The 22510-nt window shown below is 42.6% G+C and overlaps 1 protein-coding gene across 4 annotated transcripts in view; it reads right to left on the bottom strand.

Annotated features, from left to right (window-relative positions):
• grik4 (glutamate receptor, ionotropic, kainate 4) overlaps positions 1–22510 on the bottom strand; it is a 351349-nt gene that overhangs the window by 6000 nt on the left and 322839 nt on the right. For all 4 annotated transcript variants that reach the window (XM_026191921.1, XM_026191925.1, XM_026191923.1 and 1 more), the window contains 8 exons: positions 17485–17688; positions 12640–12753; positions 4147–4256; positions 2984–3157; positions 2454–2619; positions 1515–1740; positions 526–654; positions 326–444 (listed from right to left, as the gene is read on the bottom strand). In XM_026191921.1, coding sequence (XP_026047706.1) covers positions 326–444; positions 526–654; positions 1515–1740; positions 2454–2619; positions 2984–3157; positions 4147–4256; positions 12640–12753; positions 17485–17688 — 1242 coding nt within the window. The remainder of the gene's footprint in view (positions 1–325; positions 445–525; positions 655–1514; positions 1741–2453; positions 2620–2983; positions 3158–4146; positions 4257–12639; positions 12754–17484; positions 17689–22510) is intronic.

Genomic DNA, 22510 nt, shown 5'->3' with positions numbered 1-22510 from the left:
TCGTGGACACAACAGCGAGTGTGTTTTAAATAAGGTCACTAGATTAAGGCTGAGATAAAGATTTGCAGCACCCTGTAAATATAACTAAAACAAGATCTTTTTTTTTACTGTACAGTTTGATTATTCTGTGTAATATATATATGGTACGAATGGATGCTTCTCTGCTATGAATACAAAAAACACACGAGGTATTACTTTGGTTTGTGCTCATAACTTCCTGTCAAAGCTGCGCACTGTGGAAAAGCCTAGCAGCTCCGCGAGGGGGAAGGTGCCAGGGAGGGGAGAGGGAGACAAAGCAGATGCAGGTTAGATAGCCCTCTCTCACCTCATTTCCTGGTGCGTGCCTTAACATCCAGACAAACTCCAGCACTGCCATGAAGATTGCCACCAGCAGGCCACACACCAGCACCACAAAGATGCCACCGATGTTCTCCATCCCTAGACCTGGAGAGATGCCGGGATTGGGCGGGATAAGTGTTTTCTGGCATCATCAACCAAGATGTGGATTTAACTGCAGAGACAAACCTTTAGCACGGTGGTCCTCCTCTTTTGGACACTTGCCGCCATCCCACCACTTCCTCTTCAGGATCTCCAAACGATTGTCCTCTTGCAGTTTGAGGATGGCTAGGTCGAACTCGTCACGGTACACTGACCCTGAAGGGAAGAGAAAAGTAAATGAGGGACACGGTACAAACGAAGAGTGACATTTCCTTGACTTCTTCTTCTTCCTTCTCCTCTGGTATGCCATGGCAAATGTGAGAGCGCGTCACTTCACCACGCTTCGCCCGAACCAACAAAACGAAGATTTCAAACCTGAGATTAAGGAGCTTACAATGATCTTCCAATGTTTTACGGTCACGGCGCCATCATCCACTAAAAAGACGGCTTATCTATCCTTTAAACATCAAAGGAATGGAAATTAATCTGTTTACTTTAAGGTGTGTTTGACTCAATCTGAGATCAAAGTGTAAGTAAACCCTGTGTTTATACTCTTGGAGCAGCGAGCGTCGCGCAGAAACTGTTTCACATTTCACAGGAACAATATCTCAAATTCCCTCGCTCTTGTCCTCACTTTTCCCATCACAGCATGGCAACAGCTGCTCTATTAAAATCTAGCATTAAAGCTCTCTTAGTTTCTCCCTTTTTGCATCATTTTGCCCCATGATAGCAGCTAGTGGTTTGGCTTTGCTGAGGCTTTACTTTTTTATTCAACTCTCCAATGTGACGTTTATGGTGTATCCTCCAACTAATGCCTCTGCTCTTCATTCCCCTTCTTAGCTTCACTAAGAAGGGGAATGAATTATACAGCACATTTAAGCGAAACCATCAGCTCTCTCCTCCGTTGACTTCGTTTTACACTAACTGCCTTGCCCCCGCATTACTCCGGCAAACTAGCTTCTGTCTCTCTGCGGCTTGTATCAGATGTTTCAACTACTTGACCAAGTTTCTCCTTCTTTTGCTTATCCGTCACTTTCAAGTGTCCTCCAATTTTCAACACTTTGTCCTCCACTCACCCAGCGGCATGCCGATACCATAGCCCTTAGTGTCCAACAGTCCTCCAATCTGAGTCAGGTTGCAGTTCCTCTGGCGGTAGTACTCATTCATCGTGCTCTCCAGCAAGTAGGCGTAGTTAGAGTTGAGGACACGGGCAATCCCCTCCTCTGTGCTCTTCACAAACACGCTGGGCTGCTTTGATTGCATGAAGTTCCACATGCGCTGGTACGTCTGGTAGCGGGAGTTCTGCACAGGCGTGAAAGAGCAGATAAGATCAGAAGAAACAGGCACAGAGAGTGAGAGACAGTTAACAAAGCATCTCCTCTTCTGGTTTGGTTTGGTTTGCTTTTTTTTGGACTGATGGAGTGTTACATCAGAGCGCCCCCCCCCACCTTTTTTTTTTTCTATTAGCGCACCTCTTTCCCATTTGAGAAACTTCCGAACAGAAACTTCACTTAACACCTCCACCTGTCTTTTACTTTCTCTCAGCCTGTCTTTCCTGAGTTATTTAAGGTCCAGTGGACTTGAAAGCGCCAAGGAATACAAGGCTAATATCTCTCTTCCCTTCGCCCAATATCATCCTTCACTGTCTCTCTCCCCTCTAACACCCTCTTTTTCTCCTGCTCAGTGTCTTTCTCTTTTTCTCGCTGAGGTCAAATCTCAAAAGATGAAAGAGGATAGTGTGGGACCTGGACAGTGCCCCATCTCCCCGAGGAGAAGGATATTGAATGGTTGTGGCAAAAAAGAGACAGGAAACAGATAAAACCTGTGGTTAGAGGAGGAAGACATAAAGGACAGGAGGGTGACGAAAAGGACAGCTGATAGCTGATCACAGATGACCCATTGACTTCCATGTGCTCTGAAGTGAGCCTGTGCCTACATACAGTGTGTATGTATGTGAGTGAAGATTTAGGAGGATAAACAATGTGGCATATACAGCAATGTGTGTAACTTCTAACCTGGAAGAAGGTCATCGTGGATCCACCGTGCATGGTGCCATATTCTATCGCCGTCTGATCTGCCAGATCATCTACTGACTCTATCGGTACCTCCATCCTCTGCACTGTTAGGAAGGCGGCCAGGTTGGCGGTGTAGGAGGAGATGATGATTAATGTGAAGGCCCACCTGTGTGGGAAAGGCAGCGGACAAGAACATATGTATTCACCTGCAAACGTATGTAAATGGGCAGGCTGACACATGAAGATAAATGATCTGGGTGGAGGTGTAGAAGGATTAAAATAACTGCGCACCTGAGAGGAGAAGACATGACAGGATATTCAGTAGATGATATGGCGGATGGATTAATGGGTGGATAAAGTTCTAGCTGCAAAGGCGGACAGACAGACACAAACGATGCCTCGTGTGCACACAAATGCACAATCTCACTCTTGAAATCTGGAATCAAGCTTCAAGAATGCGTTACTGATGAATTGCATTCCGTGATGGAGAAACCTGCGCATTGCACCGTGCATCTGGAGCCAATACTAACCACACTCCGCTCACACAACGTGTGGACAGAGCTCTAGGAGCAATGGTGGATCCTTGCTGCATGAAGCCTCCAACTGGGAACCAGAAGCTGTTGCCAAGCGAGTACTGGTTGATCAGCAGGTTGCAGCGTCCCTTTAAACAAGGGTGGGGGTTGTACCATTCATAAGGTGTCAGCCTGTGGGGAAAGAGAGAGTGGGAATGAAAGTTAGATTATGTATTCTGATAAGAGCAAAACTCAAGAGACGGGGAGTGAGAGGAATGGAGATAGGAAGAGGGATGAAGGATGAGGAGAAAACAACTCAGTCAAGTGAGGACAAAGTCACCTTGGCTCTGCAGAGGGAGAACCAACCTGTGCTTCGCTTCTGCCTACTTAAACTGTGAGGATGCAGGTGGTGTAATTGGGGTGCTCAGATATAGCTACAGTTCTGTGACAACTCTGTTCTGTGCTGGGTTGAACCAACGAGCCATGTGACTCACGTGGCAAAGATAGAATTTCTTTCTGAGTCACAAATAATTACAACAAAGTTCAAAAGAAGGACAAAAAACTTTAAACAACCCAGATGTTTAACATATTTCCCACTGTGATCACGGGTGGAAAAATTATTCTTAGTAAACACCTAAAAAAAGGAGTACATGTATTATTATCTCCAAAACTGCTACGATTAAACCACCTCACCCAACATTTATAAATGATTTTCATATTACACCAAAGACCACCCGTAGAGCTATCTTTAGAAAACTGGTAAATTTGAAGGTCTTGGTACTTTTAATTTGATTCTGTAAGGTGCTGCAGAATTCAATTAGCATTTTCTTGCATTAAAGCATCTTCATTAGATATACTGTAACCTAGTAATATTTCCATTGCAAAGGAAATTATGATTTTCAGCAGCAGTTGTGGCAGTGCCATCCTTGACCAGCAGGTGGCAATGTGATGCTAGAGACCTGCCACTGGTGGGAGAACGTCTCTTTCTCTGTGATGTTCAAGATCAACCAGAGGCTAAAGAGAAGCGAGAGAACAAACACCTGTTTCCTCCGCCGTATATTGCCCAAAGAAACGTTTTTTTGTGTGCTCTTACTCTCTGTACCCAGTCCATTTGTTTGCCTCATTCTTCTCCTGTCTCTCGCTTATCTGTACAGACTGCATTTTATGGTTGAGCTCCTTACCTGGCCACCAGAAAGAGAATGCAACTGACAGCCAAGTAGGCCAGAAGCATGAAGAGCCAAACACCCGGTGAGAAGGGATCCAGGAAGGAGAAGTAGCCTGGCCTACGTCCCTGGAAGACAACACACACAGAATGACTGGTCTTCTTGGACATAAACTAAAGAAGGAAACATAGAAAGGCGATGATTACTGCATTTCAGTTCTGTTTCCCTTTCTTCCCACCTCCAGTTCGGTGTGTGTTGACCAACATTTACTGGTGCCTGTGTAATTTGGAGAAGATGGAAAAGGTGACTGTGACCGCAAATAAACGGATTTTGATGCGATAAGCATAGGTTTTCCCTGTCCTAAACTGATAGCACTTTAATTATACGAATCTCATTTGCATGTAAACATTCAGATCAGCACTGTATGAAAGCGCAAACTCAGTCTCCCATGGACTGTCAATAGAGTGGCAGAGGCCTGTATGATAATACGACATCACTGATAAGAGGTTTATATCCCGCATTCCAACACTGAAAAAAAAATTCTCACAACTTCCAACAAGCTGTGATAGATACATTATTAGGTTTAGTCGTACAGAATAATCAGAGGTCAAAACTAACAAAAGGCAACATTTTTACTCTCTACAAGTCTGCATGTAGAGAGAAAGAAATGTCAAATAATCAGCTAAACCATTAGAACCACATTAAAGACAAATTCAATTCCATGACCTATAGTTGACTTGCAGTATGACCGGGAGTGGGCAGTGTACACAGGTGGAGGGGGATTAATAGCTCTGGCTTGGCTAAAAAGGCTAGTTGTGCTGAAGCAGCTATGGGGTGTTGCATATAAATGTGCATTGGTAACCAGGAGATAACATGGCTAAAATGAGGTTGGCAGCCAGTAGAGCGATGGGAATATAGGGGCTAATTCCTAATGTTTCATTATGCAACATTGTCCTCTAAATGAAACCAATTACTGGGGAACCACAGTCAGGATGATTGGGCCCGCTTGTTTATATGTGTGTTTGTGCCTGCTCATATTTCACACGCGCACGCTAAGCTTACACCCTTCCCGACCAAATGTCAGCAGGGGAATATTAGCCATTTACACACAAGTGCACGTCCGCCGCCTGTTAATGACTATGAAATGGAGGTGGCTGTCAGGGCCAGCAGGACGCTTAGATAATGGAGGTGATCAAACAACCAACTGTCTAAGTGTTGCTATGAGAGGGACACGTTTAGTCGTGTAGAAATTCCTCATTGTCCATTTCTGTGTCAAAGGCACCGCCGTGGAGTCTACGTGAACAAGCCCAAATTGCATTTATGCAAAAAATAAAAAAAATAAAAACTCAATTAAGTATTCCTGCCAGACCTCCTGCGTGCCAAAACGCTGCAGTAATACATTTCTGAGGCCCTCCAAAATTTAATTTGAGGCAAAGAGGATGAAATTATTTTGGTGGGCATTTGTTATGATAAACGAATCCCCATTCAGAGTTGTGCGGAGATGAAAATTCATTAATGCGTCTGTAATCACTTGCATATTAGCCCGACTGAGTAAAATAGGAGTGGTGCAGAAAGCAGGAGAAGCAGGGGGAGAGAGTTGCCGAATAACTCTGAGCAAGATTCGAATCAGCCTGCCACTCATAACGTATGTCAGTCCACGTTATAGAGTGCAATTGCTTATGACGATGGCGATAGCTGTCTGAGAATGGAATAGTGCAGAGCTGAAACACACAATGGCCATGTCAGAGGTATATGTTGTAAAGTGAGCATCAGTGCCAGGCTGCCTTCGGTTGGCACTGGCATTACTGGAGTAGCAGTAGTATGTGCTGACATGAGTCCTCCTGTTTTGCTGGTCCAGTTTGATGCATGCTGACCCAGCGCTTCGTGAACTGCTGGGCATGCTCGTCCACATGTTAAGTTTTCACCAAGGTGCTATTATTAAGATAAAGATCACTGCAGAGACGTGGGACTAGTGTGCTAACAGATGGCAAAGTGAAGGTGCAAGAGAGCAACTCAGAAATAGAGACGGAGAGAAAGCTAGGACGAGACAACAGGAAGATTACAAGGACAACAGGAAAACAGTAGGAGGTTTGCTGCTTAGAAAGCTCGACTTTGCTGCTTTTATGTATTGGCTTTGAGACTAAGGGACAAAAGTGTTTTACTTTTTTTTTTAAGAGTTAGAAACTGGAACAATCCATAGCTGGAGTAGGCAAATTAATGAGCACACAAAGCTTCAGATAAGCTAAATGGAAACTGCATGAAAATGTTTTAAAATCTGTGTGCACATTTCCAAAGATAAGATAGTTTATTCAGTTTTTTTCTGTATCAAAACATTTTAGATTAAACTAAGGACTAGAAAGAGCAAGCTTAATGAAACTCTATTTAATGATGATCTCGTGACATGGAAAAACATGGTGTGTGATCACTCGACTAAAGCTCCACACAGCTCAGCAGTGCTTTAACACCTTTCAGGGCTTTTATTTTACTGTGCCAACTTTACTGTTTTGGCTCACTCGCGCTGATCTTAACTACCTTATTTCCTCTCTGCTCCTGTTCTCATGAATACAATCTGCACCACAATAGCAGAGCGTTTAACAGCTAAGGAGCCATATTTCACCCCTCGGAGTTGGTGTGGACCAAACCAGCGGTAAAGCAATGACTACTGGACTTACATTTGACAAATTGCTGGAAAGGGAAATGCAAGTGAATGCTAATGGTACTTGGGACCTGTCGGATGGGTAAATAGGCAGCTGTTTTCTAACATATTGGATATACCACCTTTATCAAGTGCTTAATATGTAAATGCTCGCTGTGCTGCCAAACGAAATCAATCAAGATGGGTTCAAAATTGCTGTGCCACAAACTGCTGTGCGAACCACTAAACATTGTTTGAGGAGAAGTGCCTCACGGGGCAGGGTGACTCAGGATTTCCAGTGATGTAAGGAAATTGTAAAGTAGAACATATACAAGGGTTTACCTATTTTTCATTCATTTATTCATAAATAAATTATGCATGCAAATACTAAATATTTTTAGTAATTTCTCAGAGACATGCTTTACATCACAATCTTATTTAGGTGGTCCAGTCTCTCTTTATATTGGACGATGAGTCTGTGTGTGCATGACAGACTGTCAAGCACCTGTGTGTTTGTGTGTGTGCCTGTGTTTCTAATCTTGTCAGCAGCTGTCTAAACTGTCAGTCATCCACAGCAGGGCAGATACAGTATGTGCTTGGGCAACTGCACAGGGAGCACCCACCACTCAGCACAGAAAAGCACATTGACTGCTTGCTAAGGAAAGCACAGCATCCGTGACTAATCCAGTAGTTACTGTTAAATAGAAGATATACACTCACTGGACTCTATAGGAAGTACACCCTGCTAATACTGGTTTGGACCACCTTTTTGCCTGCACAAGTGCCTTAATTCCTCATGGTGTAGATTCAGCAGGGTGCCTGAAATATTCATCAGGGATTCTGGTCCATAATGACATGATAGCATCGCTAACGTTCTGCAGATTTGTCGGCTGCACATCGTGATGAAAATCCCCCATTCCAACACATCTATAAGGTGCTCTATGGGATGGAGAGCTGGTGACTTTTGGGGGTCATTTAAGTTCAGTGAACTCATTGTGATGTTTAAAACCAGTTGGTGTTTAAAAAAGAGCCAAGAAAAATATCTTCCACACCATTAGACCATCATGAGCAGCCTGAACCATTGACAGAAGGGAGGATGGAGCCATGCTTTTGTTTCTGTACCATTCGAATATTGCAGTAGAAATTATACCGAACAATGTTCATCTAGTAAGCTGGTGGAAACTGTGGCCTCATTTTCCTGTTCTTCGCTGACAGGAGTGGGTGACCCGGTGTGATCTTCTGCTGTTGTAGCCCATCTGCTTCAAGGTTAAATGTGTTGTGCATCAGCTGATTAGATATTTGCATTAACAAGCCTTCAAATGACTGTACCTCACAAAGTTGCCGATGAAGTGTAGACTAGAACTAGAAAATAATTAACAAAGTAATAAAATATAAACAGAGTACACCAAGGACCAAATTAGATGTTTACTGGATGAGTGTCTCTTCACAGCGTAAGTACTTGCTGCCATATTTGAATGATTTTTATCAGAGTCAGGGGTATCATTTTATAGCAGTTTTATGGCCATGTTAAGATGATATATATGGGATGAGGCAAATCCCAGGAAGTAAAATAATACACCTGTGGCACAGAGGGCAAAACATCCTCTAAGACCTGCTTTTATGAGTCCATCTCAACAAATAAAATAGTGAAAAATTGCTGCCTTTTTTAGTAGCTATGTGTCCTTTTTTCATCTCAACACACAGATGAAAAACTCATTCATTTTACCTTGCACTGCCCTTGTTCTCTCTCAACTTCCCGCTGTCCCTCCATATTTCCCGCTTCTCCCCTTCTCCGTTACTCTCGGAGGACTGCCTACATGCCAGGAGGGTGGCAGAGGGAGCCGGTGAGGTTATCCAGTTGAGGATTTCACCTAGTCATCTTTCCTCTTGGTATTCATACCACACCGTTGCCCCCTGAGGCTTCCTGCCTGAACACTGACTCACCGAAGGAGACTTCCCATTGTCATTTCAGCTCTCACACTCTCGTCGCTCACTTCCTTGCTCTCATTTCTCCATCTTCCCTCATGTCCTTCTACCTATTTCTTGCTTATTCTCTTTTATGTTGTCTTTCTTCCTGTCCCTCCCTGTGTCTCCCCATGTTCTGCCACCCCCCCCCCCCCCCAAGCTCTTTGATAGTGTGTGCATTTCTAATTGTGTTAAAGCTGCCAGTTGTTACGGCTGCTGAGATGGCCGCGGGGGCAATCTGTGGAGAGCAGTTGATTTGGCTGAGGTCACGGGGTCATATTCATAACAACATCCTGCTGCCTCTTGAGCTCACCGGGTTGTCTGGCTTTATGTCTGAGTGAGTTGCACACAAACAAAGCTGTGCTTTTGTGTTTGCTGAAACTCTTCTAACATAACTAAAAAAAAACAAAAAACATACATCACTACTAGTTTTAGGGTTACTTTCAAAATAAAAGAATAAAACTTCCAGTCTGGTGCAAAAGTCTCAAGACACCCCTTATTTCTTTGTATGTTGCTAGGGAAATGGGAAATAGGTAGAGCGGTTTAATGAAACACATGCATCCACGGAAATACAATCTAAAAGGCAAAAACATTCCTAACGAGCTTGAAAGTCAATATTTGATATGAGCAGCTTTATTCTTCACCCTGAACTTTCTCCTGAGGAGTCTTCAGGAATAGTTCTCCAGGCTTCATGGAAGATATTCAAAGCTCTTCTCTTGATGTTGGCTGCGTTTGGTCTGTTCTGTATCAAGATGATCCCACATCTCAAACCAGTCTGAGATGATCTGACATTTGTGACGCGACACATTATCCTGTGGGAAGGAACCCGCAGAGGATGAACGCACAACGGTCATAAAGGGATGAACATGGTCAGCAACAATACTCAGTTTGTACTAAAGGGACCAAACGATGATAAGAAAATATCCTCCACGCCATCACACTACCAGCATGCCGAACCTGTATCATTAATTGGCTCAGTTTCTTTATGCTAGTTGAGAGGAGTGGGATCTCAGTATGGTCTTCTAGCCCATTCTGATGCCCAGTTTTTAACTTCAACAGGTCTTTTTTTAGAATATCTACATCCTTAAATGTATGTAGCTGCTGCATGTGAGTGGCTAATTAGAGCCTGTGCATTAATGAGCAGTTGCACAGTTGTACCTAACAAAGTGTTTGGCAAGCACATATATACACAATTTAATGATATTACACAACCTACTGTTTAGTGTTAAATTTAATATTGATTTATTATGGAAAAAAACTGCATTTAAAAATAACCCTAAATAACATAAGTGGTAAGTTTTTAAATTCCACGAGCTGCGTCTGTGTTTCTGTGCACAGGGTTTCATTTGTTTGTGTAATTTTGTCTGAGGACTTCTGTGGCCAGTGAGTCAATAAAGCTCGTTATACTACGCTCTACCCTCAGGGCAGCTGCTGAATCTGACACAGCTTCTACACACCCCTAATTAACCCCTATGTCTAATTAAGTGGCACTCTTTCTCTTATACACACAAACATGCACACATCCACTCATATACCCTGTTACACAGTCAACGAATTAATGGAGAAGGAACTGGCACAGATTTAAAGACGCTCACAGTGCTGGGATTTTGGCATGCAGCATATGGTTTTTATATTGTACAGATGATGAATGCAAGACAACGAAAGGTTTTTATGAGATGAAGCTGACAGTCGCTTTAGGTAGTGTCTGGGTTCATAACCGCAATGATTCATATTGCACCGGCTTCTCTTTGATTTGTGTATGAAGCAAATCCGTTTTATTTATAGGGCCTGAAGCTACATGCATGTCAAATACCCCACCATATAAAATACACTATATGGCCTCGAATAGCACCCAACTACAAATCCCCAACCAGACAAGACATTCAGGCGAGACAGCTGAAACACATAGACAGGTAGTGCTCTTCTTATGCAGGCAAGATGCAAGCTGTCTGGATTTTTTTTTAGTTTTATTTATTGCAGAGTCAGTGTCCCAGAAATGATAACAGACAGCGGTCCCTTCAGAGAATAGCACGAAGACACAAACTCATTTGACAGGTGATTAAATGTTCTGATTTGCTGCAATTTTGAACACACCACAGAAAACTTGTCTGTGACAGTTGTTGTAGTGGCTGGGTGGGTGGGTGGTGTGGAGGGCAAGGGAGGGGGTTTGGGGTGTGGGTGGGGTGGAGGCAGTGAAGCGTTAGTTCAAATCTGCACCTGTGTTTCAAACAGGAAATGTACATTTTCAGCAGCTTTGTAACAAGATTACGCCTGACGTTAAAGCTATCGCCTTCACTGAAAAGAATGTAAATGTGTGCTTTGAACGCAACAAACATAAAATAAGAATAAATAATGAAAGTGAAAAAACTCTGTGCGTGTGTCTGTGTGTGTGAGAGAGAGCGAGAGTAAGAAAGACATGCAATACTCGTGACAAAGAAGAGAAATGGAGATTAAACTGGCGATAGTGTGCGGATAATTAATACCCAACAGGCAGCTGTATTTTATTGCATTCGCCATTCTTATTGATTGGACTGAAATTTTCATTTAAAGTTTGAAATAAGCAGTATACCCCCTTGTAGAAATCACTGTGCCTCAGATCAATAGTCAGTGGATTAGAACTAAACAAGTGCAGTCACAGAAATTCAAATATCGAATTTTAGAGCATGCTGAGGGACCACTCTGAATCGGATCTAAGAAAATGCCAAGGGGCAATGAGAAAGTAAAGAGAGTGTGAGGAAATGAGGGACAGAGAAAGAGACAAAGAGAGATGATACCTGCACTTATGCCTGTCTTCTTTCCCTCTTATCTTTTCACCTTCCTCTACCGACTTCACACATCTTATCTTAATAGAAACCGCTTTACTCAGGAATTTCAACTGGGTCAAGTCTCTGCTAATTCAACTATTTGGCTCTGTGTGCCAACCCTGTGGGACATAAGCTCCATATCATATCCTCAGGCTGCCACCCGCCTGCCTGCTTCCCAATTCAGAGGTCACATGCTGCCCAGCAGCCCATTTAACGTAGCACCTGCTGCGAACGTCGATTGATTCTCCCCAACTGTTGCCGCTCAATTGAGTGCCTCACTGCCTCACCTATGGGTACTGTGCACAGACTATGGGAAGGTGACACGGTGGGAGATTTACAAGTAGTGGAGACAGGAGCAAGATGGAATGGGAATGTGAGTAAAATGCCCCTTTGGGATGCTACACTAATGTTAGCCTGCGCACGCGCTAGATCACCTCAGCACGGACTGTGGCCAGTGCTACTGTGGCCCCCACAGTGTCACCTTGGGTTTTGGGGGAGGACTGATGATTAATGGGCCACTAAGTGCGCAAACACTGGCTCATTTCCACCAGCACTGCTGTTGTTTCTTGCTTGGACTTGCTCTCTGCAGAGAATGGAGGGCATTGCTTGTGAGAATAAGATGGCGAAATCCAATCAGAGAACAAGCAGAAAACAACTGTGAAAGTGTTACATTTATCATTCAGTTCACACCATAAAATGAGCGATCTGGTGCTGGCAGAATGAGGTGGGGGGTGGGGGGCACGGAAACAAAAGGAGGAAATGGGTGGACAAAGGAAAAATGAAAAGAACTTGACACAGAGGAGAAGGATGAAGTGGCAAGTAATGTTGGAGGACAGGGGTAAAGCAGGAAGAGGACCCATGAAAAAACGCAGATGAAAGGGAAAACGAGTAGCTGAGAGGTAAAGAGGCAATAAGGTGTAAAAGGGGAGAAGTTGTGGAGGAATTTAAACGGACTAAGAGAGAGAAAAAGACTCTACAGGCCAGAAGGCAGAGTGCTTCTTTTCCAGGCATTAGACATGCCTGACAGCCTGCTGAGGTTTATCCGCAAGCTGTATGAGAGGCAGTTCGATCAGGTATAATAGGTGTGTGCGGGGGGACTTAACTCACCAGGTGGACGCGGTACATGATGCTGATACCAAGGGTCATGAAAGGCTTGGAGAAGTCAATCACCTTTTCACGCTCTGCTGTGATGGTCAGGCCTGCGACTGCCAGGTCTGCTTTCTGCAACAGGATAAGTAGTATTACTGCATGAAAAGTCCAACTCACACACAGCACAGCTCCGAGGCATGGCATAGTGTTTGTGACATACCCAATAATTTGAAGATTTTGAAAAAAAAGAAAGATGAGGATGACATAAGAAGTGGGCTACTGGTTTGCTAATTCCCTAATAATGCCCTTTTTGTATCCTCTAGGCTTTTTGTCCACCAATACGGCTATCCGTGATGGGGATAATCCGGCACTGGCATTGTGTGTGTGTTTGTGTGTGTGTGTGCAGTGCACGAGAGAGCTCAGGGTAACCATTGTGGCTGGCCAAGGGAGCACTGTCAAGACAAATCACTCGACAAAGCAGAGGCTAGTAAAACACAGAGACACACACACACACACACACACACACACACACACACACACACACACACACACACACACACACACACACACACACACACACACACACACGTAGAAATGGTCAATGCAGCTGAATGGCTCTGTACTAATAATACAGGCCAGCAAAGTGCAACTGCAAGGGATTTTTCATCTCCCTGAGGAGCAAAGAGTGAAAGCAGCAATGCATTCCTCTTTGTCTGCTGCAGGAGGACTAAGAGGATTGGGGACATAGAGGGGAATGGGAGAATGAGGAGCAGGGAGCTGTGCTGCAGCACTGCAGACACTAGTCAAAATCCACAACATACTGTTTCTATGTCAAGGAACGAGGAGGGCATCTGACATACATAACATGCACACATCCAAGGCGCGTCATCCATTTCGATGTCATGTTTTTCTATAATCACTCTGACCTTCAGAAGAGGCCTCAAATGCTTCATCTAGAAACCCCCAGTCTGACTCCGTCTGTGCTTCAATTAATACTCTGCACTTCACATTTGCATCTCTTTAACCTCACGGCAGCCTTTACTCCACACTGAGGCCTAGTGTCTCTTGCTGCCCTACTCTCAGCCTGCAGGCGCTGACCCGAGATTATCATCTGTTCCCAGCCTCCTGTCTCGTTTCTGACCGCTGTTTGAAAGGCTGATTGCCTGCTCCCAGTGCTGGAAGGAATCCAAATACAGCAAATGACCATCGAGGCAATTTTAACAAAGAAAGTAACAGATCCTTTGAAAAATGAACACACAGTTGTAACATCAAGTGAAATATTTACGTGGCGATGGAATATTAATATTGAATACCGGATTCTTCTGCCTCCCTGCTGTTATGCCTTCTAGTATGTAAGAAAAGACACAGTGTAATGTCGCCTGTTCAATATTGCATCATACCCGTTTCCACTTGCATTCAATCAGATCATGCTAAGCCAGTAAAAAGGATGCGAAACTGAACGTGAGAGATGAATTAAACATGACCCTTGAGGATTTAGCATTTGACTTAGACTTTAAATTTTGGTCTTTAGAGATGCTGTATGTCTCTGTTCTCTAATCGCAGCACTGTGGATTAGGTAACCGGCACATACTGTACTTAGACTTGTGTCTGGGTTCTTCTTGGCCTGACTCATTGTTAGCTTAGGCTGTCTGACACCCGTCAGACTAATCATCCTCATCCTCAATGAAATCTTGCTCAGTCTGAAAGGTACTGGCAGGGAGACGGGTATCTGTTGTCCAAAATATCCTGATGCTGTCTTCCTTTGCTCCTACCAAGTGTATAACACCCCTCTTCCTCCATTTTCCTTTCTTTACCTGTCCTTTCAACTTGTAGCCAAGGCCTGTATATTTTCCCACAATCCTCTTACACTGCCATCCTTCCTGTTCTTTTCTATGCCTTTAACCAAACACTCCGAAGCCTTTCTGTCTACTGTGTAACTTCCCTGCAGATGCCACCTTTACCATGAAAATCCCTCTCAACCATGCCAATCCACGGCTCAAGCTGATGTCAGAGACACATGTCGACTTCACCCATGGCCGTTCTGAAGGTCAACCTTCCAGAGGCAAGTTATACATGGATGTAGGGGGGAGATGGACTGTGACAATAACAAGAGCAGGCAGTGTACGCGTTACATACTTAATGGCTTTGCCCTCCATTAGCCCACAGAATTAAGACAGATCACCTCTTAGGACTGACTTAACACTTGTCTGTTTCACTCACCCCGCCCTCTTAATTTTTTAACAGCTCTTTTACTTCTTTCCCCTCTCCCTCTCATCCCTTATATAACCTTACCTGCCTGTTAACAGCCACGTACAGCAAATAATATAAGGGCTCACTCAGAGATTTAACAGCAACAAGACTGATCCAGGAGGAAAGTCTATTAAGGTCAGTTCAGCTAAAGCGGCTGGCAGGAAACAAGCCACCAACAAGCTGTGACTACTTTGAAAAATACAATACTTAAGCTGAAAAGGCCAACTGCTGAATGAAGGAAGGGGGCTATATGATATGAAGGAAATGTGCTGTAAATTATGTGAAAGCTGAGCAATACACTTTGGGTTTGTTTCTATGTTTCTCTAAGAAGAACAATACAGTGGTATCCACACAGCTATGGTGAAAATCTTGTTTTAAAGGAAAAGTTGTAAGTTGTAGAACCACCTTTAGGAACAGCTAGAAGTAATGGCTTTCTGCATGTCTTTGGAAGAATTTAGTCCACTCTTCTTTACAATGTTGATTCTGTTCATTGATGTTTGAAGGCCTTTTTTTATGCACAGATCTCTTAAGGTTCCACACAGCATGGTTATGGCTGACTTAATAACTGCAAGCCCAGGTCATGTGCACTAATCATCACCTATCGACTACCATGCTTCATGTTAGATGTTTGTGCTGATCTGCTGAGTGTGGTTTTTGACAAACATGGTGCAGTACATCATGGGCAGACTTCTTCACTTTAGTCTTGTCTGTCAAAAGGACATTGTTCCAGAAGTCTTGTGGTTTGTTCAGATGCAACATTGCAAACCTATGCTTAGACTTCTTTTCAGAGAGAAGAGACTTTCTCCTGGAAACCCCTCTAAACACTTAAACCTCTACAGCACAGTGTTGCCCTAGAGCAACAGAAAGTCTTTTTAAGCCTCATGACCTGTACGTGTGAAGTTAAATGATGGAAACCAATGAACCATGAAATTTTGCATGCCCAGAAATTCTTTTTGTTGCCTCGGGCAACGTAGTGCAATCAGGGGAACTTTGAGGGAGATTTTGATAACATTGTGTTTATATGTAATGATATGTTATTTCATGCATTCGTGCGCAAATTTGTGCACATTTCACATGTTGCTGATGTGATGCTTCTTGCTTAGTGGGAGGCCATCAAAAGCTTTCTCCATATGAGCAACAACAGTTGCCTAGTCCTTGCTGGATCATTTCAAGTCAGTTTTAATTATATAGTGCCAAATCACAATCACATCAGATGGTATTCCACACAGTTGTGAAGTTTACATTGGGAAGGCTGTCCAACCACCTGAGCTTCCGAGTTGAAATGTGGTCCAAAATACAAAATTGCATGAAATCTGTGCAAAGAGTTCGAGCCATTAGTGGGATATCTCAAAATTATGACGACAGGAGGAAGAAGCAGAGTCCCAGAGCTCCCATTCCAAATCAGAATCTCATCACAGACAATATATTATAATATATCACTTTGGCCAACAGTATGTGATAACCCCATCACCCCAACCGATTAAGGCTGCCCCTCCCTGATTCTAGTTCTGCTGGAGGTTTCTTCCTGTTAAAAGGGAGTTTTTACTTCCTACTGTAGCCAAGTGCTTGATTATAGGGGGTCATCTAATGTCAGGGTTTTCTCTGTATTGTTGTAGGTTCGTGACATTACAATATACCACCTTGAGGTAATTGTTGTGATTTGGCACAATACAAGTAAAACTGAACTGAACTGAACAAGGCAAGATGCAGGGTTCCTGGGTGCACAGAAAAACCAAAAGTGATGTGTATAAAGTGTAATGCCCACCTCAGAAGAACTGTTTTGGTAAGTTTCACACAGACTGACAGTCTCACAACAGTATAATCAATATGACATGATATTGCACAATTTGAACCTAAGCCTGCATCAAATCATTTATGTAAATATGTTTCACGTCTTTTCAATTCTTTGTTTCAACATTGGTCGACATTTTTGGAAGATTTGCTGAGGTCTTTTTGCTTTCTAAAAGTTGTGTGATGAATTATGAGATAATAATTTTCTCTGTGGTTTTATACCATTGTTGCACAAAAAAAATATCTTGGCAATAAAATGGCCCGAAATGAGTCAGAAAATGATGTTCAGCATGTACCATCAAAATGTGTGCAGTAGAGGGTTCAGGCATTTAACATGCTAACTGAGGCCTGTAGAGTCTGAGATACAGCTCTTGTTTTCTTTCTTTTTTTTTTGTAGTTTCTCTAAGCATTGCATGATTTGACTCTGGGGTGAATTTACTTGGATGTCTGTCTGCCTGGGAAAAATGGCAAGTTCCTTTTACTTGTGAATCCTCTTTCTCAATGTAGAATGATGGACAGGAGCAATTACTTCTTTTATTGATGTCATTCCTTTTTGGCATTGTGTTAACACACACCTGAATGCTTCAGAACAAGCTGCCAAAACTTCTGCGTTTACAGAGATGCTTACGCTTGCTGATGATCCATTAATAAAACGCATTTGATTAGCAGCACCTGGCTGCTTAGCTTTTCACAGGACTGCATAGACACCTGTAAAAACTTTCTGTCTCACACATATGCGAAGGAGAAAACATAATCATTTATAGTGATATGGTTTGTTTGTTGGCAATATTATTGTCTATGCATATGCAAATATTTACATACTCTTGAGATTAACTCTCCAACCATGCCCGTCCATGTTCCGTTAGCTCCGGGAACACCGTAGACGCCGTCCCCCACCAGCCGGATGCGATACTTAAACTTGAGAATGTCTGCCAGCTCCTTCAGCATGTCCACACAGAAGCCCTCATAGCGGTCATTTCCCTCGAGTTCTTGGTGGTTCTGTCGGAGCATCACATACGGATTCTCCTGAAAAAAACAAAGGATTTGTGTTGCATTAGATCTCATGATTTTTAAGTGTGACAGCAATACAGAATTTTAGTTCTAGTTCTTCTTAACGTCTCTCTCTAAACCCCTTTACTCCTAAATAATGAAGTAATTGCCAGAAAATTATTATTTTTTTAACTGGAGTGTTAAAATACAAAAAATAAGTTAGTTATCATTTTCCATATATGAGTTAAAATTTTTACACTTTTTACTGTATTCAGCATTTTTGGGTAATTTATTACCAAATCACCCGAGTCTTCCTTTAATGATCAATATCATTATTTTACTAAGCCTATCTAAAGATTTTGCAATGAGCAAGAATGGTGGAAGCATCCCACATGTCCTTTAGAGGTCACGGTTCACGTTGTTTACTGCCTTCAATGAAAACTGAGATTTGTGGCTCTGAAGCAGAGCCAAGCACTGAAATCAGCAACAAGGCAGGAGCGTGCTAATCTGTTGTAGTAACCAAAAACTGGATAGTTTTCTTCTGATATCAGTCATACACATACACCTATTTACAACCTGTCTTTTAGCGAACCAACTCTCTGTTCGGCTGTCTGTTTATTTATGTCTTGTTTTGTCATTTAGTTGATGCTGTAGGAAGATTTAAAGAGCCCTGCAGTGATGTATTTTGGAGCCAACCTTATTGTGCTATTTTTCAAATAATGCAACTGTCAGACTGGTGTGCTCAGGCTCCACTACATCACAAAAAAGACAGTGTTATGTACTTTTCCATCCCACTATCCCTGAACTTAGCTCGTGATTCCAGATAAACTAACTTTGTTTGGCAACTTGGCATCAAATAACGATGATTAAAGGTATCTAAACATTTTCTATCACTCTTACTGAAAACTAAAAGCTTTTTACAACAAAGAAAATATATGTGTTATTGAGTGCTTTTAACAATGCAGAAGGTTTTAATTGTAGCTTATTGACTCGTTTTAACATAAATGCCTTCAGCGTATAAGACAGCCACGCGTGTAGACAACTGTGACATGGTTCAGGAGGGTAAAGCATAAACAGAAATAAGTGGTGCTGTATTTCGAGAGCTGGGGATGGGAGTGAAATGGTTTTGTCACTGCCACAGCTGGAAACACTTTGTAGGGTAGCTGGTTGACTACTGACGAATTTGTGCTGAATTTGGAGGCACTTGAAAACTCGGTGCACATCAGGTGGCGTAACAGTTATTAGTACTAAGACTCGCAATGTTGTCATAGCAACTGTTTGGCTCCACCTGTAAGGAGGGGTGAGGGTGGACATCATGTTAATACTGTTGATTGAACAGCTTTGCTTCTTTCTTGGAGGAACCGGACAGTAGAACCAACGCTGCACATCCTGCACTGCTGTGATAAGACTGACAACAAAATGACTGCTGATCAGCTGCCTGTGTCTGCACCGCTCTTCCCCAAGAATCTGCATACGGATTCATTTTATCTAACCAGGCTCGCAGTTTGATTAAACAGACATGCTGTTCACTGACAACAGCCTCCAGTGTTTTATAGCAGCAAAACAGAAAGAAGTTGACACAGACAGGATTACAATATGCAGTAGTGTGAGAGTAAGTGGGTTGGCGCGTTTGCTAAAAGGTGAGACAATACATCTCACGGTGAACAGATCTGGAAATCACCTGATCCAAGTAAAAGGTATTGTTTGCAGCCAAAGCTGTAAAGCTTATTGTTGAATTGCATACTAAAGTTGTACAATTTACCAATGGGGCTCAGTCCAAAGTTTCAGGCACTGGACCCCAAATTGCTACAAGTGCACACATCTGTAGTTGTGTGTTTTATTAACAAAGTTTTTCAACCATAAAATAAATGCATGTGTGAATCAGAGGGTTTATAGTTCTGAATGATCTTATTAGCCCTCTGTTACACGTCCTAATGACTGATTGGTGACCCCACTCGTAACCACCGGTCTCTAAAGAAAAACATGTATTTCCCGAGCAGTTGGCAAGTGGTTATTGGAGGTTTCTGGTGACTGCTGGGAGTTGCTGTGGTTGATAAGGCTACAGTCAAGCAGGCATAGAGTCCAGTCCCTGACCCTAGTAACCACAGTTTGCATGCAAATTGCTGACTTGTCTATAACACTTGCTAACAACTCACTGAGCGGTTGTAAAGTTGTGACAAATTTTACTAGTGTGTGAATGTGTGTGTGAATGGGTGGATGACTGAATGTAGTGTAAAGCGCTTTGGGGTCCTTAGGGACTGAGTAAAGCGCTATACAAATACAGGCCATTTACCATTTGCTACTGCTTCTGTGCTAACCGTGGTTGGCAACCAGTTTGTAGCTAAGGGTCAATGGGGGGGGGGGGCACTAGCCAACCCCCTAAATTTCATGACTGAGTCTGCTAGGCCTCATCCATGACTTAAAGTCATAAATAAAATGCAGCCTTTTGCTGTGCGCGTGTGTCACTGTTGCCTTTTGAAGTATTTTTAATTGATTATCAGAGTAATATTACAGCAGACCTTGGCTAGACATTAGAGCTGTGCATCATACCATCAGCAGGCTTTTATGTGACAAAAAAAGTGATAATAACGATATAGCAACATTTAAATTCTTTTTCATTCATTTAAAGCACTTCAATTCCCTAGTGCGCGCACAACAAAACAAGCAGTGTGTCAGCCTCCAACAAGACACAGTACTTTTCAAGACATGCAAGAAACCAGTTCCCACTAAAAGGGTTAAAGCAAACTTGTTTCACCACTTCAGGCAAAAGCACACCATTGAATACAACCAGGTTATGACAGCATACAGGGAGTGCAGAATAGGCAAGTTGTATTTTTGAGGAATAATTTTATTATTGAACAACAACCATGTTCTCAATGAACCCAAAAAACTCATTAATATCAAAGCTGAATGTTTTTGGAAGTAGTTTTTAGTTTGTTTTTAGTTTTAGCTATTTTAGGGGGATATCTGTGTGTGCATGTGACTATTACAGCTTGGAGTAAGACAACATGCATGAAGAGGATGATGTGGACAAAATACTCATTTGCCTAATAATTCTGCACTCCCTGTACAAGGATAAGATCACATCTGGTGATGTGTGACCCAGAAGTAAACAAATCACTCATCGACACTGGAGCGTTTGCTTTTTACACTCCACATGACATAAGTGCAAACGGTGGATAGAATTACTGATGCAGCTACATATTGTTTTGCCAATGATATGATATCAATCCAGGTGGTGGAAAAGGAGCAACTGGTTAAAAAACTCGACCAAAGATTGACATCGCAGGGAGGAAATATTTTTCAATTTCAGTTTTATTATGTGACATCGCAGGCTTGTGAAGAGTTACTGTAATTGCTACTGCTGCTGCTGGCACCTCCTGGCAATAAATTCACACTTTGAATTAGGTTGTCAGTCATCAATGACAACAACTCACTGGAAGAGAAGGATGGGAAATGCCCTTAATCCGGTTTGCACTAATAATAAAAACAACTACAGATTGGGATTAAACAAAACAAAAACAAAACAGGTGACTGAAGAAGACAAACCCTCGGTACATCATGGGAATCCCCCAGCAGCCTAAACCTACTGCAAGAAACTAAGGGAGGATTCAGGGTCACCTCATCCAACCCTAACTATATGCTTTAGCAAAAAGGAACATTTTAAGACTAATCTTAAAAACAGAGAGGGTATCCGTCTCCTCAGTTGAAAATGGAAGCTGGTTTCACAGAAGACGGGCCTGAAAGCTGAAGGCTCTGCCTGCCATTCTACTTTTAATAAAATAACTAAATAAGTCCAGAGTCTGCGAGCGAAGAGCTCTAATGGCGTGATATGGTAATAAAGTCATTAAGATAAGATGGGGCCTGATTATTCAAGACCTTGTATGTGAGGAGCAGGATTTTGAATTCGATTCTGGATTTTTACAGGGAGCCATTGAAGAGAAGCCAGTATAGGAGAAATATGCTTTCTTTCTAGTCCCTGTCAGTATTCTTACTACAGCAGTTTGAATCAACTGAAAGCTTTCAGGAAGTTTTAAGGACATCCTGATCCTAGAAGTAATGAATGAACTAGTTTTTTCAGCATCACTCTGAGACAGGATGTTTCTAATTTTGGGCGTTTCTAGTTTTGAAGATATTGCGCAAATGGAAGAAAGCACTCCCACATATTTATTTAATATGCACATTAAGGACATATCTGGTTCAGATTCCTCACAGTGTTACTGGAGGCCAAGGTAATGCATCTGGTTAGATACCATATTTCTATATTTTTAAGCCCGAGTACAATAACCTCTGTTTTATCTGAATTATCTGAAGCAGAAAACCAGAGGTCATACAGGTCTTTATGTCTTTAAGACATAAAGGCATAGCAGTGACAATGTATGCTATGCCTTCTAATGATATTGCCTAAGAGAAGCATTTATAATGAAAACAGAATTGGTCCAAGCACTGAACCCTGTGGAACACCATAATTAGGTAACACTTTATGCAATCTGTAACCTCAGTGTGTAAAGAGGACTCTCCACTTACATGAACAAATTGGTGTCAATTAGATAGATACAATTCAACCACTGCAGAGCAGTACCTTTAATACCTACAGCATGCTCCAATTGCTGTAATAAAATATCATGTTCAACAGCACTGAGCGCTGCACTGAGGTCTAGCAGGTCAAGCACAGAGATGAGTCCACATTTTGTACTGCTTTCAATTTCTGTGCGCACAGCGCGATCATACACTCGGTATGACAGACAGACGCTTCTGGAGCTACGTTCGTCAGCCAGTTCGGACTTTACAGCGGGTTTCGACTCCGTGGACGCTCTGCTGCCTGGGATCCTTTGTTTACTTGCGCGACATAGAGGGA

Source organism: Astatotilapia calliptera, chromosome 14 (assembly GCF_900246225.1).
Source record: "Astatotilapia calliptera chromosome 14, fAstCal1.2, whole genome shotgun sequence".
In the NCBI taxonomy this organism is placed as follows: domain Eukaryota; kingdom Metazoa; phylum Chordata; class Actinopteri; order Cichliformes; family Cichlidae; genus Astatotilapia; species Astatotilapia calliptera.
Note: the sequence above shows the minus strand (reverse complement) of the source record. Positions and strands in the feature narration are given on the sequence as shown.